The sequence below is a fragment of the Hyposmocoma kahamanoa genome, unplaced genomic scaffold (assembly GCF_003589595.1).
Source record: "Hyposmocoma kahamanoa isolate Upper Pololo Valley unplaced genomic scaffold, ASM358959v1 93, whole genome shotgun sequence".
Lineage (NCBI taxonomy): Eukaryota > Metazoa > Arthropoda > Insecta > Lepidoptera > Cosmopterigidae > Hyposmocoma > Hyposmocoma kahamanoa.
The window spans coordinates 12,751,150-12,768,189 of record NW_020654810.1 but is presented as its reverse complement, the minus strand read 5'-3'; the positions used below and the strand labels follow the sequence as shown (position 1 = coordinate 12,768,189).

Genomic DNA, 17,040 nt, shown 5'->3' with positions numbered 1-17,040 from the left:
CAACACAATTGTAAAAAAAAGCTATGGAAAACGTTTCAATATACACTCGCGAGCAACCAAACCGACTCAGACCCTACACCTGCATATAAAGTAGTTTTTATGAAAAACTACCCAATCCATTAATAAAAATGTTATATTTTCTGATAGCCTGACACTTTAGCTTTAAGATGGTCTCATTAGCATAAAAATCGATTGCGTGGTTTTTGAAATAATGGTAATAGTTAGGGAAAATAGGAATTTAGAAAAATAATTTATAGAGATTGTTATTTAAATTAAAACAAAAAAATAAAATAATAAATAAATAAATTTATTTAATTAATACTTGGAACACCAAGGGGTAACAACCCCCTCTAGCCTTAGTAACAGCTTGTAGTCGATTTTTCATTGACCTGATCAACTTTTTAATAACTTCTTGAGGAATTCCGTCCCATTCCTCTAACAACGCCGTCTTGAGCTCATTGATGTTTGAAGGTGCCGGATTTCTGGCTCGGACCCTTCGTTTGAGCTCGTCCCATAAATGTTCGATGGGATTCATGTCTGGACTAAGCGCTGGCCAGTCCATGGTCTGTATACGGACTTCTTCCAGAAACCGCTTAGTTATACGCGAAGTGTGACACCGGGCATTATCGTGCATCAATAAGAAGTTATCGCCGACAAACCCCGCGTACGGAACAACATGTTCTAGGAGAATATCGGTAATGTACCGATCGGCTGTCAATCCTCCTCCTCGGCCTCCCCCAGGCACGAAAACGAGTTCGGTTTTCCCGTCTAAAGAAATTCCAGCCCACATCATACAAGAGCCGCCGCCATATGCAACAGTTTCAGCGAAACAGCACTGCGAAAATCGTTCACCTGGGCGCCTATACACCCGACCTCTTCTATCACTGCCATGCAGACACATTCTGCACTCACTCGTCAGTAAACAAGACAGCCCGCCATTGCTCGTGGTTCCAATTGAGGTGCTCTCTAGCAAATTGCAGGCGCGCTTGTCGATGGCTTGGCGTCAATTTCGGACCAGTTGCAGGACGTTTTGGTGTAAGGTTGGCTTCCCTCAGGCGTCTTCGAACTGTCCACTCGCTTACAGCCACTCCTCGAACACGTCTTAGCTCTTGCTGTACGTCGACACCAGTCAGGTGGCGATTTCGTAAAGATGTAGAGACTATGAACCGATCGTCGATTTGAGTTGTGCACCTGTGACGGCTGGTTCTCGGCCTCCGGTCGAACACCAGTCTCTAGAAATCTTCTGTATACCCTTGATACAGCAGATTGGCTTAGGTGCAGTTAAGCAGCGACAGATCGCTGACTAAGTCCCTGTTGCAAAAGAGCAACAACTTGAGCGGCTTCTTCCGGTGTTGTATCCATGGTTTTGTCAAAATAGTGATGGCGATTCACGGAGATGCGTTCAGGTCAACTTCTGGAAAGCGACTGTAGGGATAAGCCACGTGCGGGACTTTTTATAGGGTTAGCTGGTCGCCCAACTCGTACTGGGTACCGCGAGTAAATATTCCTGTACTGCCTATTTTATTTTATTTTTTAAAAACTACTGAATCGATATTGATGCTAATGGTACTTTTTTAAAGCTGAAGTTTCAAGCATTTTAAACATATAACGTTTTTATAATTTGGTTGTAAACTTTTTGATAAACCCTACTCTGAATGCGCGCTTAGACATTGAGTCGATTTGGTTGCTCGCGAGTGTATATTATTTTTTCTATAAGGCTATATGACTTCAGTAAGACGATGTGGCATGCTGTTAACCAAATTTCTATAACGATTTTGGTCAATATTTGACCATTCTTTCTCTAGTGCATTCCATATCTCGTGCAAGTGGCTCGAGCTTGACAGAGCTCATTAAAAAGCATACTCTATAAATCTACCTTCAATATAGCGTTGGGTAAATAATCTGCCAAAAGGCCAAAGAGCCAGTATCATCATTTAAAATCTACTCTACGTATTTGAGAGAATTCAGAGCTTTTTTCTATGACCAATGACTCAATACGACTTTCTAAAGTTACTCCAGCCCACATAATTGTAGAACCTACACCAAATGGTAACCTCAAACCACACCTGTTGATTTGCGAGTAAATAAATAAAATCTGGACTTATTGGAACACATAACCCTAAACTAATCTCCTCCTGTCCATCGGAAGTGCTCTCGAGTAAACCGTAATGTGGTAAGTCGAGGTTTCGAGATACGTTAGAGGCTATTTACTGGCCTGTAAGACTTCATATCAGTTTCACGAAGCGTATCAGAATCGTGTCAGAGCTCACAGTGTTGACTCAAATTTCTTGAAATCTATTTAAATCTTAACAGCCGTGAGATATTGGTTTATTAGCGTAGTGCTCCCGAGTTACAGTCATCTCGAGGAAATGTACACCTCGGAATGCCAAATACCTGTTCCCACGTACATACCAGTCTCTTGAAATCGCTGCAGTTCTTTTTGAATGGCAGACAAGTATAAGTATATAAATAATTAACTATTAATTTCAAATACTAATAAGAAGAAATTACACAAAACAACAAACGTAAAGATAATTTAGCTGAGGAAATGTTACTAATTTTGTCTAGTTTACTTGAGATCCATTTCAAATCAGAATAAAGAGCGTCTAAGTAAACCTTACTACAAGTATTGTAATATTGTACTTGAGCAGTTTCCCTCAAAAAGTTCTTTAGCAACTTCAGCACGATGGCAAACTAGTAAAAGATTGGACACTGAACAGGTAATATAGATATATTACCTGTTCAGTGTCCAAGCCAGAAACAAGCCAGATGGCTTGTCAATAGAGCCGCGTTAAGCCTGCTCGCGTTTAGATATATTGCCTCTCGTTCAGCCATTTCTACGTTCCTTGTTTTTAATTTAATTATATATTTATGAACGAAAAAGTTTCTTCTTGTTTTCTTTTTGTTTTATGATTGGATCATGACGCAAACGCAAAAATATTTTCCTCAAGATAATTTTGATTAACTAACTTTTTGTTTTTGTCTCTTTGTGTATTTTTATCATTTTTACGCAGTCGTTGACTGAAATTCAAATATTTAAAAAGAAGGATTAGAAGATTCAGGTAACGTTGAACTTGCTTTACACAAGGGCCTCGAGGAAAGCGCAGAAAATGTTCGGTCACTGCAAACAATTCCAATTAACGGAATGGCAACACGTAGGATACAATAAACGTTGCCCTCTTAACAATCGGCTATTAACTGTGAGGGTGTGGTGAGTAGTATCAAATGTTACTAAATATTATGCTCGTTAACAGTGTTATTACTATACATCTTAATTTACGAATATGTAATTTTAGTCTATTACTTTCGGATTACTTACTGCAAGACCTTGAACTTTGAAATTGCAATATTATAGGTTGAATTACAGAATTAGGAAACCATACAAAATCCTTTCTATAATATTTTTTGTATTCTAAAACCGAAAGAAAAACCGAATTCAATTACACAACTTTCAAATCAACTGAAAACTAGAGCATGCAAAAAACGTTCAAGAAAGTGTAGCAGTAATGGCTTTGAAGGTCAACAGTACACTTCAAAGTGAAATTATACATCGTGTAGAATTTAATACATCATTACTTACTATCTCTACGACATTCTACAATGTTCAACATTTGTTATAAAATTATATAATAGTGGCAGACAACAAAATTCCCAGAACACCCAACATGATCCAATTTAAAAAGTTCCTTGCCAACATTGAACCTACCGAAAATCAAAACCGGAACCCCAAACTATCAAATTGACAATTTATTTGTGTTTTTTAAACTAGACAGACTAAGTACAATTATTATATCTTCATTTATGGTTTTCGTGTATACAAAATTATGGTATGAATATCTACATAAAAATTATGAAAACTTTGCGAGTCGCTAATCGTGTGGAATTCATGTAACGCCTTTATTACTTATGAGAATGAGATAATTTACTGTTAGTTAAAAAGATTTTAAGTAACAGTAGAGCTCCTTGTGAGAGAGTGTCCAAGGAACTACTGCCACATTACCTATTTATCAGTAATATAAACATTACTGTGTTTCGGTTTTAAAGGGTACGGGTGCTGGTGAAATTACAGGGACATGGGACTTGTCAACTTATGTCTCAGGGTGACGAGCGCAGTGGTAGTGTCCCTCAGATCTTTGCGATTTAAAGCGCTGAGTGGTACGTTATGTACGTACGTACAGGTGTTGTAGTTTGTTTTCTAATTCAATGAACCATTTTTTATCACTGTTGCTATGTAGACCTTCAACTGTGTGACTTAAATGTTTTATTTAATTGCCACCAAAACGACACGCACATTGTTTTTCTAAATTGCCTGGTAAAATGCGCCTTAGTAAATTAACCACCCTTGTTTTCTGTCACGTTTAAAAGAAATGCTGAATGGAGAGCAGTAAACGAGGAAAAATGTAATACGAGAACAATAAGATACGCTAATGGATTAGTGCAAAAAAAGAACTTCCTTAAGTTAGTAAATAAGTTTTGTACAATGTTTTTCATTTCCTGAGTTATTTAAACCTCTTAAGACTTAAACTTCTCATTGACTGACACAGATCTTCTGTAAAACTCAATGTACGTTGCCGCAGAACGGAATGGAAGCGAAATTTTGAGACCATAGTATACTGTAACGTACAGATTATATACGACCCAAAAAACAGATCGCATGTTTCCGGAGAAATCTCGCGCAGTTCCGCAGCTACTGTATCGTATCTACGTTGTCCGTTACAACAACATTTCGATTTGTATATCTGTCTATGCATTTATTTTTTTAGTTTAATCAACGAAGCATTTACAATTCTTTTATTCTCCAATGAATTTATGACCTTTCAAATGTGCTCTATACACTATTAACTGTTTTATTTTAATTAATTTTAATCTTGTTAACGTACTTTTATTTGTAATGTTTCCGAAAATATATTATATACATTGTAATTTCTGATAACGTACTTTAAATTAAAAACCGGTACGGTTATATCAAATACCGGTATATCGTACCTACTGAGTTTTTAATTATTTCCCAACACTTCTCACTTATTGAGAAATAAATAAGTTAATAATTACTACAAGTTTCTGAAATTCAAAAAATGTGTCCGAACATTATGTAATTAGACGTTGTAACATTACGTAAATAGACGTAATATGTTATTATTACTTTATTCATTTACATACATTCATAAATTTTTAAAGGCAATAACTTCAAATTTCACCACCCAAAAAAATGGTCTAGTCCTTAAGCGCTATTGACTGACAAAAACAAGCGAACTGCGTGTGTCGTTACTGACCGCTGTTGCCTGCACGTAAAAGAACCCTTAAGATGGAACCCCTTGGACTTTGCTGATAGTATAGTAGTAGAATAGTAGTAGTAGATAGTGGTGAGATGAGAATGTGGTGTGCTGAGAACATGGCAAAATGAGAATGTGCTGAGGTGTGAATATGGTGAGTAGAGAATTATTAGTAGTAATTGGTAACCTGCTCACAAAGGTACCGTTCTGCTGCAATGTAAATTGAGCCTAAATTGAATGTATTATGAGATCTAATCCACCATGATTACTAAGTAGTGTAGATGTATACACATGTCTACAAAGAGTATTATTCAAACGACCTCAGTGATCAAACAGTTTGCACTGTGGGCACTGGCTAAGGAGATCCCGAGTTCAATTCCCTGTAGACCAAATTTGGGAAATAAACTTTTAAAATTGCACTACATGTATCCCATTTTGATCGGGTGCCTATTAGAAGGCGCCAGGGTGATTGCACCCGGGCTCTACAATGGCTAGCGCCGGCGCTGCTAAATTGTTTCTGGTCTGGGTGTACTGAATAGTGTGGTGTGGTGTGTGTGATGTGGTGGCCTAGCACATTATTATTATACAGCTCTATAATATTCTCTACAAATAATAATACATTTATTTACTTTATGATCACCGCTTTGGGTCGTGGTTGGTTCAGCAAGTGGGAACTTTTGAACCAAGCACAATACAGGGCGGGATTTTTTAGTTTAGGATTTTTTTACGAAACCTCTTATAAACCCCAGTTTTTGTGTTATAGTACCTATTGACAAAGCCTAGTGCTGTGTTTTGGGTAGTAAATTTATGATGTTGTTTTTAATATCTGTTTTTATTGACTAAAGATTGATTATTATTACAAATATTTCTCGTATTTTTTTGCGTTTTCTAAACTTCTAGAGAGCAAAATTAAAGCATGTACCTAGGCACAATGAAGTAATCGTAGGTAGCAATGCCCACTTACTTACTTTTTTATTTACGTTGTGTCTATGTTACTTAACACTTTATATTATTCTATTGTTAACTAACCACAAATATTTATAGCGCTCTAGCTCTAGACTGAGAATGAATAATTATTATGTATCTAAGTGCACCTAACTGGGTAAACGATGTAGTCCACTGTTGAGTATATTAAACTTTGTTTTTAACCACATAAAGTATATTGATTGGGAATCAACCTTTTTTAGAAACCAAATTGCGTATATTTCTTGGTTGGTGACTGTAATCTCAGTCAGTCGTGACCATGGGATCTGTAAAGGGTGATAAACGTTAGATTGTTGGAAAAAAACAAACACACTCGATTTAGATCGGAAAAAATAGTTCCTTTGGGTAATTTTCAGGTTAGATTTCTGTACCTAATTTCGGTGGCAATATTTATTATTTAGATATTCGAGAATATTATTGTAAAATATTAAATAACGTTTCAGAATACAGCACTCGAATATTATATAATAAGTACTTCACGTTAATCTTCTAGAATATTTAAATAATAAAAATTGCCACAGAAATTAGAGAAAATTGACATGAAAATTACCCATTACCAACGTGTAAAAATTCCGAAAACCTGGGAACTGGAGAAATTTCAAATATAATTTCTTTAGAGGTGCTAACACAAAAACGAACATCAGTAGATACCTATCAATATATTACTGTGAAAAGCAGTTGCACATTTCACAGAATATGTAGCAATTCTGTAAAAACTGTTCTTAATCGTACATAATCCGGTGTTTACACGAGTTAATTGTGGACACTAAATTATATTAATGTGCCAAACACCTTGAAATTCTCAAAAAGACCATTAAGGTAACAATGTACGGATATAAACGATGACAAGAGAAGTTTCAACGTGGAAAAGTGGTTACCTATATCTGTAGTCTCGGAATTTACGAGGAGATATGTTCACTCGCTTGGTATCGAAGAACTTAAACTTTGGGCTTTAAATGCGATGTCAGTCAAGGATTTCTTCATTAAGTGCTCTGATACGAACTTTTAGTTTTAATAGCGTATACAAATAGGTTAAACACTATCACTAAAACGCATAGACAATTGTTACCATTTCTGTTTTCTACGATTACGCTCATCGATTCTTTATTTGAAATCATTCTTTTTTATAAGTAAATAAGTGCACATTTGACCTCCATCTAACCTGATGGAAAGCGACGATCAGATCGACAATGTAGCATCATCGAGTATATAAACTCGATGTGTAGCATACACACTTAAACTGTGCATTCCCTTACTCGTTCACATTTTTTAAATGCATGTAATATAAATGTCTTTCGGTCGAAATGTACCTATAATACGCTGTAGGCACCTACCTCTACACGACGCATAGTCACTTTACTTTTAACCGAAATGTCGTAAAGTCCCTATACGGTAGTCTACATTTACCAAAATGTGTAAACAGATTATATCAACGTAGAAGTGATCTTGGTTGTTGATGTGACGTTCTTTGACGCCAGTGTCCATGTATAGCTGACCTGCTGATGGACTGACGCACACGGACTGAGAGATGGTTACGTCAATTATATTATTTTATTTAGCTGCTTATGTCGCTTGCAAACATTGTGACCAGTGGTTTAATAAAGAATGCCGTGATATGAACTCTCTACCTTTTCTTTTTTTTATTCCGAAAATAAAATTAGTATAAAATTAGTAAACCCTTTATTGTCAACTCTGCACTAGATCATAGTAATATGCATTTGATGACAAAACGACGCGCTAAATTTTATTGTAAAGGAATTTGTCAAAACTGCATACTTTTATTTAGCTTTAATAACATTCTGCCTGGAACTCAGCATTTTGTTTGTATAACGTAGTATACAATTCGTCTGCGACACCATTATAGGTAGCCGTTGACCCCGTTATAAGCCGCGATCTCTGTTATGAACCGGTGGTTAATAAGGTCTTGTATTCGTGGCTATCATAATTAAGCACTAAACACAAAATACATTTTTTATTTTATCATCAAGAATATGTAAATAAGGGCCTAATACTACTTGCAAGAATTGAACGTGAACATTAGACTTATCACAAACTAAAGCAGACTAACAAAATCAAAGACGAGAAAACAATAGCGGTGAGGTCAATGTAGCATCAAATGGAATTAAATCGAATTAATTTGCCGCAGGCAGAAACCTCTCATATGCTATTAGTTGGTGAGACTGCTACCATTAACTTTTTACACCCTTTCCTATTAAAGCCGTAGTGTTCTAAACAGCAAAACGTTATCCATAAAAGAGTTTTAAAAGTTGATTCAATTTTTAACCGACTTCAAAAAAGGAGGAGGTTCTAAATTCGACTGTATTATTTTTGTGTGTATGTTACGCGATTACTCTATAGGTACATTTTACATTTTGTTTGATGATATTTTTTGTTGGAAAGAAGGCACCTCTCCAATACTGGTTCCATTTAAATTTGAAGAAAATATTCCACGTCTATGGGTGGCAAACTATGGGATGAATCGGGAATGATGATGGATGATGAATGTATATAAAAACATATGAAACCCAGTAGGGTTGTCTGTTTGTAGCATCGTAGCTCCCTAAAGGCTGGACAAATCTTAAGGCAGTTTTTATTTTGAGGCTAATTTACTCGCGATGGTTCTTCGCTATGTTTTATGAATATCCGTTCAGCTGTGCATCAGCTTCTTTTCCGATGATATTTTTATTACTTTTTATAGAATACACTGTTTTATATCGAGGTTTAAAAAAAAATAATTTCTTTATTTACCGTCTATTATTACAATGGATTACTATTAGCGTATTTGAACGTATAACCGTCTACTCTTCGTCGTTTCTTTAATGCTCTGGCCATAAAGAGGCGGCTGCGGAAGCGTTCCGGGCGTTTCAGTGTGGCAGGGTTCATATGAACTCGTAAATTACAAAAAGTCCGGCGCCCGGAACGCTTCCGCGGCCGCCTCTGTGTGGCGAGAGCATTAGTGTATTGATTTTGAGATTGAACGATTTGGAGACTATTCATCGTTGGCCACGACCTCAAATTGTTATTCGATTGCTTTTTTTTAACCTGCGCCATTAGTCGTATATAAAATGCGATTGAATAAACAATAGATTTGTTAATATGATAGTTACTTTGAAAATGTTTAATTCGTGTACCTAATTCTTACCAAACTAATTTACGCAAATGTAGAGTCCACTACGCGGGCAATATTAAATGAATTACCTTTTAATGTCGCATTGTGCATAATCTGGAGAACAGCCGTTCTGTGTGTGATATAAAATAGCGTTAATACCCATTAACGCAATTTAATATCACAATATGCGTCACATACCAATCCGGGAAAACAACACATGCAACCCACAAGTAAGGTAATGATACATTAATTACTAAAGTAATGTCTTCTTCCTATATTTTTCGTAAGAGTAGGTAACTATTAACTCCTATGACTTTAGCAGTCTTGAAGAAACTTTATCTTACAAGGTTAGATACGGAAACATTTAGAATTTCATTAAAGGAAGAGGATAGACGGGAAAATATAGTATGACCCTTGTTAAGAGCAACCGACCGCAATTATCAGTGGCAATTTGACAGGCAGATAACGTAAAGTACCTACGTAATAAATTTGAAGAGACCATTATTTGTAGGAGAAGGGAGTCGCTACATTTATCGACACAGAATTGCATTAATAATAATAATGATAAATAAATCATTTAACACATATTATTACGCTCGAGATGGCGACTACCAAATAACCTCACCAGAACCCGGATTAAATGACGAAGCATCGACGCATCCACCTTAGCCGCAAACGTTTTCCATGCTGTTAGTACAAGAACGCAGTCTAGAGAGTACTGACGCCGTTTTTTTTCGCATAACAGCAAAGAAGTCACCTACTCCCGCTTGAACAAACATGGAAGATGCGCTACAGTATCGCGGTAGCCCCAACAGCATCCTGAAGCCGTTATTATATTGAAAGCGCAGGGCGCCGAGAGCCGAGAGTCCATATAAGAGCGAATAAGACGTTATAAGTTTTGAATCATCTTTGTCCCTTTTAATGTATTGACGTAAAGCTTTTCCTGACCGGCTCAAGCCGATTCCAGCGTTCATAGCTGTGGTGATCCCGAATATCACAAATTGCATAATAAATTTTCCGTAGGAAATTTCCTTCACAAAAGCAGAAAGAGTATAAATACAGAAGGATAGTAATAATAAGGATAAATACAGAAGTACGTGATTGTTGAACACTAAGACTAAACTGGCAGAAATGTTCTAGCAGGAAGTCTAGTATGATGCATCATAACGTTTGAACACGTTAGTATAACTGCCTATGACACATCGTTGTCGTGTAGGTGATAAGCTATTCAACCTCAGAAAGTAGTGACATACAAATATAGGTCTTAAAAATAGTCGTAGGTACCTCTCAGGCATCACAGTCAGATAAACGATCTCCTAAAATCGTTTAATCTGGTTACACATCTCTCATAACAATGTTGAATTATGTAATAAAGTAGACATTGTTTTAAATTAATAAATTTCATTTAAGGATTTGCCTCTATTGTATTCAAATAATAATGTGGTTCTTGTGCCTATAAAAAAACAATAAAAATGGTAACTGCAGGCTGACCTTTACTAAACGATATTAATGACGTGTCAAGATGTATAAAATTTTCGTCTTGTGTGATCTGTGTTATGTTTAAATAATGTAAACTATCAATGGTTTAGTAGAACTTACCGATAGCAGTTTTCGTGCGCACGTTCCTCGAGTAGCACATGGGATGTAATATTGCCCAGTAACGGTCCACAGACACCGCTACCAGGCAGAAGATGCTGATGGTACATAGCATAACCAGCAACGATACCGTAAACAAACATGCGTGTAGGTTCCTTGGTAGGCCGACTGAAGCCAAGATAGCGAACGGTATTCCGAGAAGGCCAACTAGGAAATCCGCAACGGCTAATGACACTATGTAATAGTTTGTTCGCCTTCGTAGTCTACGGTCGGCACGAAACACATGTATCACCATTGCATTTCCTATCACCGCTACTAAAGCCACCAGAAGTTCAAGAGAGGTATACACCGCATGCAGCTCAGGTGTTGGCGACCGGTGGGGCACCGACATCACCGTCGATGTCGTCATGTTATCGGCATCAGCCATATTGACGCACAAATTTCTTACAAATTAAAGTCGAATTCGCTACGTAACTATGCCGACCGTAGTGTAAAGTCATGCCGCACTGACCCTTCCCTTAACAGTGACTCCACATCCATTATTCAGAAGTTTTTATAACTACTTACATTAAATGATTTTCAGTAACATTGCACTGGTATCCATTCGCATGTAAAATAATTTTCAAAAGTTTATAAGTTTGATAAAACATTTTTTAATTAATTTGATGAAAAAGTTTTGTAAGTTTTCACGTGATGTATGAAATTTAATTAAATTTTCAAAGTATGTAGTTTGATATACGCAAAGTGTCGCGAGTGTCCGTCCGTTTGTTAGTTGAACTTGAAACGAGCGTGTCCCGCACGAGTGGCGTCCCGGCACTGCAGCGCGTCGTGGATGGACGATTAACGCGAAACCGCGAGTGTCGCGTCCTATCCTACGAGCGCGAGTCTCGGGAAGCGCGCTCTACGCCGATGCGGTCGCCGTTTGCCGGCCGGCACTTGTTGCAGACAACTTTACACATAATATTATATTTCATTTAAAATATTCCATTATAACTACATAACTTCTACTTTTGAACAAAACTTACATATGTCAGAGATACGAAAAAGAAATTCTTGAAATTAGCCAAATGTTACAACATTTTCAAACATTTTACGGTGTGTTTTTCACTGTTTCAACACACACCTTAAAACATACTACCTTTCAAAATTCTATATTGAAAATTGAACCTTGCATCATAAATACAGTATTCAAATTCCAGTTTTTGAAAAAAATATGTTTGCTGAGTCCTGTGGCTGAATTCATAAATAAAATTATTAAATTACAAAATAAAGACACATTTATTTCAGATCGTTCATATAATGCATTTAGTAATAATGTCTAACACCAGCATTTTACAATACATATTATATACAATTTTTGGTGTCCTAAAAAATACAACGATACACATAAAACACTAAAATCATAATTGATATTATGCTTCAAGAAAGTTATTTATTTTTACAAAACAAAAAATACAATATTTGCATGAAAAGCATTTCAATATACCAAGCAAAAACAGTATGTCTATGCATAAATGCACACCAGTCTTGAACCATTCCACAAAATAATTGCAGAGAACACATTTCTTTATTGCGGATGTATTCTATCTATAAAATGTCTAGGAACACCGATATTCAGGAGAGTTTTTCTGTCTACTTGATCCAGATATGGATGGAAATAGAGGAGAGCCTCCCAACATATCTCACTGAGTTTTGGTATACATAACCATACTTTATACAAAATATTATTCCTACTAGCAGCATTCTCCTTTGGTTCAATGCCTCCAAACACATACATACACCCATATGATGTAATTGTAGATGAATGGAAGTATAAGGGATTAGGCAAAACTGTCTTTTGCATAAGCGTCCATTGCATTGTAGGCACATGTAACCTCCAAACATCTTCAAAAACTGCTTGCCCATCTGAACCTCCAGCCACAAACACTTGTGTCCCATCAGGCGCATCCACTTGAACTGCACTATGGCATTTCCGAGGCAAAGGTCCCAATGTATTTGTCAGACTATCATCTGCTTTAGGCACAACAATTGTCCAAGTGTTACTTTCTAAATCAAAAACTGGTATTTCCATAAGTTCAAATGCCCATTCCCATGTCCCACCACCAATTATGTAGACTTTGTTACTAACTTTGGCTACTTCATGACGATATCTGCCAAATGGCACCCCTTCTTGACCCGTTCCGATATATACAGGCTCCCATATTAACGTCCGAAGGTCTAACCTGTTATGAGCAAAAATATTTAATTTCGCCAATTATTGAAGTGTACTAGACATATGATGAAATAATCAATGCCTTTGCAGACTAACCTGTAAACATCACAATTGTAAGCAAATCCATCAGTGCCTCCTATTGAGTAAAAGTACCCATCATTGCAAAATATGGCTTGACCGTATTGCCCAGGCGGTCTAGTGCCCGACACATCTAAGATTTGAAGCTTTGCATCTCCAATGGATGTCTTCCACACAATTACATCATTACTACACTTGTTGCCAAAGGGAGCACCTGTACCACCGAATATCTGCAACAGTTTTATAAATTAATTAGCCATTCAGCCATATGTCGTGTTAAATTTTTGCAACAAGTGAAACTAATCTTTTTAAAACAAAACTTACGAACACACTTACCATTAAATAACGCCCATTCATACACATCGCGTTTGACGCCAATTCCTCGGGCATATTCTCTACTACCCTATGCTGTTTCCATTTTTGTGTGGCTATTGAAAAACTCCAAAGTTCTCTAAATAGCGGTCGCGCCGGTGTCCATGTCGGATTATCCGTACGGTTCACCGGTTCTGAAGGTACAGGATTGTAGCCGCCAAAGCAATAAACGTTCACATCGTCACAAGCTATTCTGTGTCCACTACGAGGTCTAGGAATTTCTGAACCACGGCACTGAACTTCCGTAACCTTAAAAGGCTCGAACAGAAAAAACTTTCTCCGAGAAGTCATACCGAATTCATAGCAAAAGGCTTCAGTCTAAAGAATATTTTTCTGTTCAGGGTCCATACAATTGCCAAATTTACTTTTTTTACAAGGGTTTACAATACCGATTCCCCAGAAACAAGCTATATAGCTATATAGCCTAGCTCGAAAACATCTTTTTTTTTAAATTTCCTCTCATTTATTTGGGTAGGCAAACGTTCTACCATACAGCCTCTTAATGTAGAAGTATTAAATTTTTTTCCTTGTTATGGTGGAAAAACGACAAGCACCATCCTGCATGAAGACTTGATGGCAATTTAAGTTCATTGGTTGATTTGATGATGTTTGATGGTACATAATTGTAGGTACAAGGATGTGCTGGGAACCTTCAATGTTTCTCAAAAGGTTTTCAGATGAACGCGGGATATTCTCGGGTTTGCTATTGTAATATTATATTTCCTCAGACGGTAGTTGAGAGAGCTATTAGTAGAAATAGAGCTGATATGATCAGCGTGAACGTACGTGATCGGCATTGTTATCTCTTTTCTACCCGATAATCGGGTATGTCCACGACTCCCCATTGTAGGAACTATACATAAGCCTTGATAATTATGGCAGCATACGACCCATGACTGGCGGGTACAAACTAGATGTGTGTCGATCGTGTTCGATCGAATCAAAATAATTCGAACAGCGCCTGTGACCCGATAACCCGGTTACTAGCTTCTAAATAACCTGATGATTTTAGAGTTTCATGCGTCATACGCGCAATATTCGACTTTATCTCTATAATTTTAGAGATTATTCAACAATTCACAATATTATTGTTGTCTCGTTCACTCTCACGTAAAGTGGGGGACTTTGGACGACACGGTTCGCCTTCTCTCTCTTCGTTTGCGTCGAACATTGGTTCGATAGAGCATTCGTTTGATAGAACCTTCGTTCTAAAGAACCTTCATTCGATCGAACCAAAAAGTCAAGCAATCGATCAACGAGTCAACGGGTCAACGGGTAACGGGTCCGGGTTAACGTCCTAATTGCTCCGTGGAGTAGTGTTCATTATGTGGTAATTTTGTAAGTTTAATCTGTTTTTCGGTATGTTGTGTTTATTTAAGAGTGCACCAGCTAATATTAAAATATTAATGAATAATAAATTTGTCATTTAGAATGCTCATTTTTTTTTGTTATGTATTTTTGTTTTGTAACACCGTTTCTTTTCCTAGAAGGAAATTTTAATGTCCTAAGTGTGGTTTATCAATGATGCATTTAACTGTAGACACATTACCCATTAGCAGGAGAGAACAAAGTATCATGAGAGACGGGTAACCCGCTAAAATATCAAACATAACGATCGAATCGACCCGATCACATTACGCATGGGTCATGATCGAACCGGGTTATCAAAAATGATCGACTGACACAGGTCTAGTACAAACACTCTGTCCTCCTATTTGAAACATAGCGTTAGACCGTCTGAATTTATGTTGGCACTTATTTATGTATGCTATAGAGCTTTTTAATTTTGCCGTGTTTTATCAAGAATACAAAATTGCAGCTGATGTCCGAAAATCATATGTTCTGGGTTCTTGCCGGTGGTGCAATGAGGAGTTAGTTTTTTTAAGTCTTTATTTACTTAGTAGTTTTGGTCAATGTTGAACCTGGCAGCCTTATTAGAAAAACAATACATCAAGAAAACACTTAATAAAATACTACCTACCAAACATGTAAGTAAACCAAATCTTCGCGGCACTATATGTTGGCACAGGTTGGCACTGTCAAAACGGATTAAAACCACCCATCATCAAATGTACCTATAGCAAACAACCTGTGCAAATAATCAAATAATGCTGTAATAAAATAGAAAATTTTCTAGCTCAACCATCTCTAGTTTCAAGAATTAACTCCAAAAATGATTTATGGATTTAGTTACTTACTATCGTGTGAAAAAAAAAATTGTAAAACGCTGCTACTAATTTACGTCGTCCTAATTTTTCCGATCTGACCACAGAAATGTAAATAGTGCCTTAGTGCCTATTTATTTAGATTTCTCAGAATCTGACAATTAACCAAACTAAAGTTTAGAGCAGCCAAGGGGACATTAAATTTTACTAGTGACGCTGTCTGTTTTTCACAGTTGTTCCACTTCTAAATTTCGCATCCCCCAACCGCCTCAAGCTGTTAGAATGGCTGACTAGAATTAACCCATTTGCGGACAAAACAATTGGGATTATTTCAGTGGAGGCCACATCCCACATGTCAGTGATCTCGTGCGCCAGGTCGAGATACTTCCGGCGTTTCTCGGTTTCAGCTCTCACGAGACCGTCGTCATGCGGGATGGTGACGTCCACAAGAAATACCCGCGACTGCGATCGATCCAATATCACAATATCAGGCTTATTCGCAATAATAGTCCTGTCCGTGATAATTGATCGATCCCAATAGATTTTGGTGCGGTCATCTTCGTGTATTGGCTCCGGTGAATACTTACTTGTAATATGGCAACCTCTGTTGCACTAGTCCGTACTTGAGAGTGAGCTCTTGGGGTAATATTTTGGCTGCCTGGTTGTGTCTGTGCAAGTACTCAGTGTTAGCAATAGCGGAACAACCGGAAACAATATGCCTAAGTGACTCTCCGGACAGTCACATGCACGACAAATGTCTACTGTGCCGTCCTTTAGGATATATTTCCGATAGTTTCGCGTCTTGATAACCTGATCCTGTATTGCACAGACAAAACTTTCTGTTTTCCCAGAGAGGTCTCCGAAACGCAGCCAATGTACCTTGAAGAACCTCCCATGGAGCTCCTTCTCTTTCCATACGGACTCGCAGTCAGAGGTGCTAAGCACCACCGGGTGTCGCCATTCCTCTTTGGCCAACGATAAGGGAGTTAGCCCTTTATCACATGTGACAACGTCCCCACGAATTACGTCATCCGTCATCGTCAAAAAGTAGTTTTTGAGATTGGATATCTAGCGGTTGTGCATGGTTTTGACACTTAATAGGTCCCACACCTAACCTAAGCTCCACACTTCCGCGGGACATATAATCACATAACTGACGATCTCGGATGATGCATTCGGTGAGAGATCATCGTCGTGCGGACTCGTCTATCCAGAGCGTCTAATTCCGTCTGAGTCCATTTGAGCACGCCA

At 37.4% G+C, this 17,040-nt stretch overlaps 2 protein-coding genes across 2 annotated transcripts in view; both read right to left on the bottom strand.

Moving 5' to 3' along the window:
* LOC113237535 (adenosine receptor A2b) overlaps positions 1 to 11,468 on the bottom strand; it is an 88,820-nt gene extending 77,352 nt beyond the window's left edge. Inside the window, exon 1 of the mRNA XM_026474076.1 lies at positions 10,966 to 11,468. Coding sequence (XP_026329861.1) covers positions 10,966 to 11,389 — 424 coding nt within the window. The 5' untranslated portion in view covers positions 11,390 to 11,468. The remainder of the gene's footprint in view (positions 1 to 10,965) is intronic.
* Positions 11,469 to 12,342: 874 nt separating this feature from the next.
* Positions 12,343 to 14,004, bottom strand: LOC113237488 (kelch domain-containing protein 10 homolog). Its single transcript, XM_026473982.1, has 3 exons — positions 13,589 to 14,004; positions 13,271 to 13,482; positions 12,343 to 13,184 (listed from the first exon to the last, which is right to left on the bottom strand). The coding sequence occupies exons 1-3, from the start codon at positions 13,913 to 13,915 to the stop codon at positions 12,530 to 12,532; spliced, it is 1,194 nt and encodes a 397-aa protein (XP_026329767.1). The 5' UTR covers positions 13,916 to 14,004; the 3' UTR covers positions 12,343 to 12,529.
* Positions 14,005 to 17,040: the final 3,036 nt, after the last annotated feature.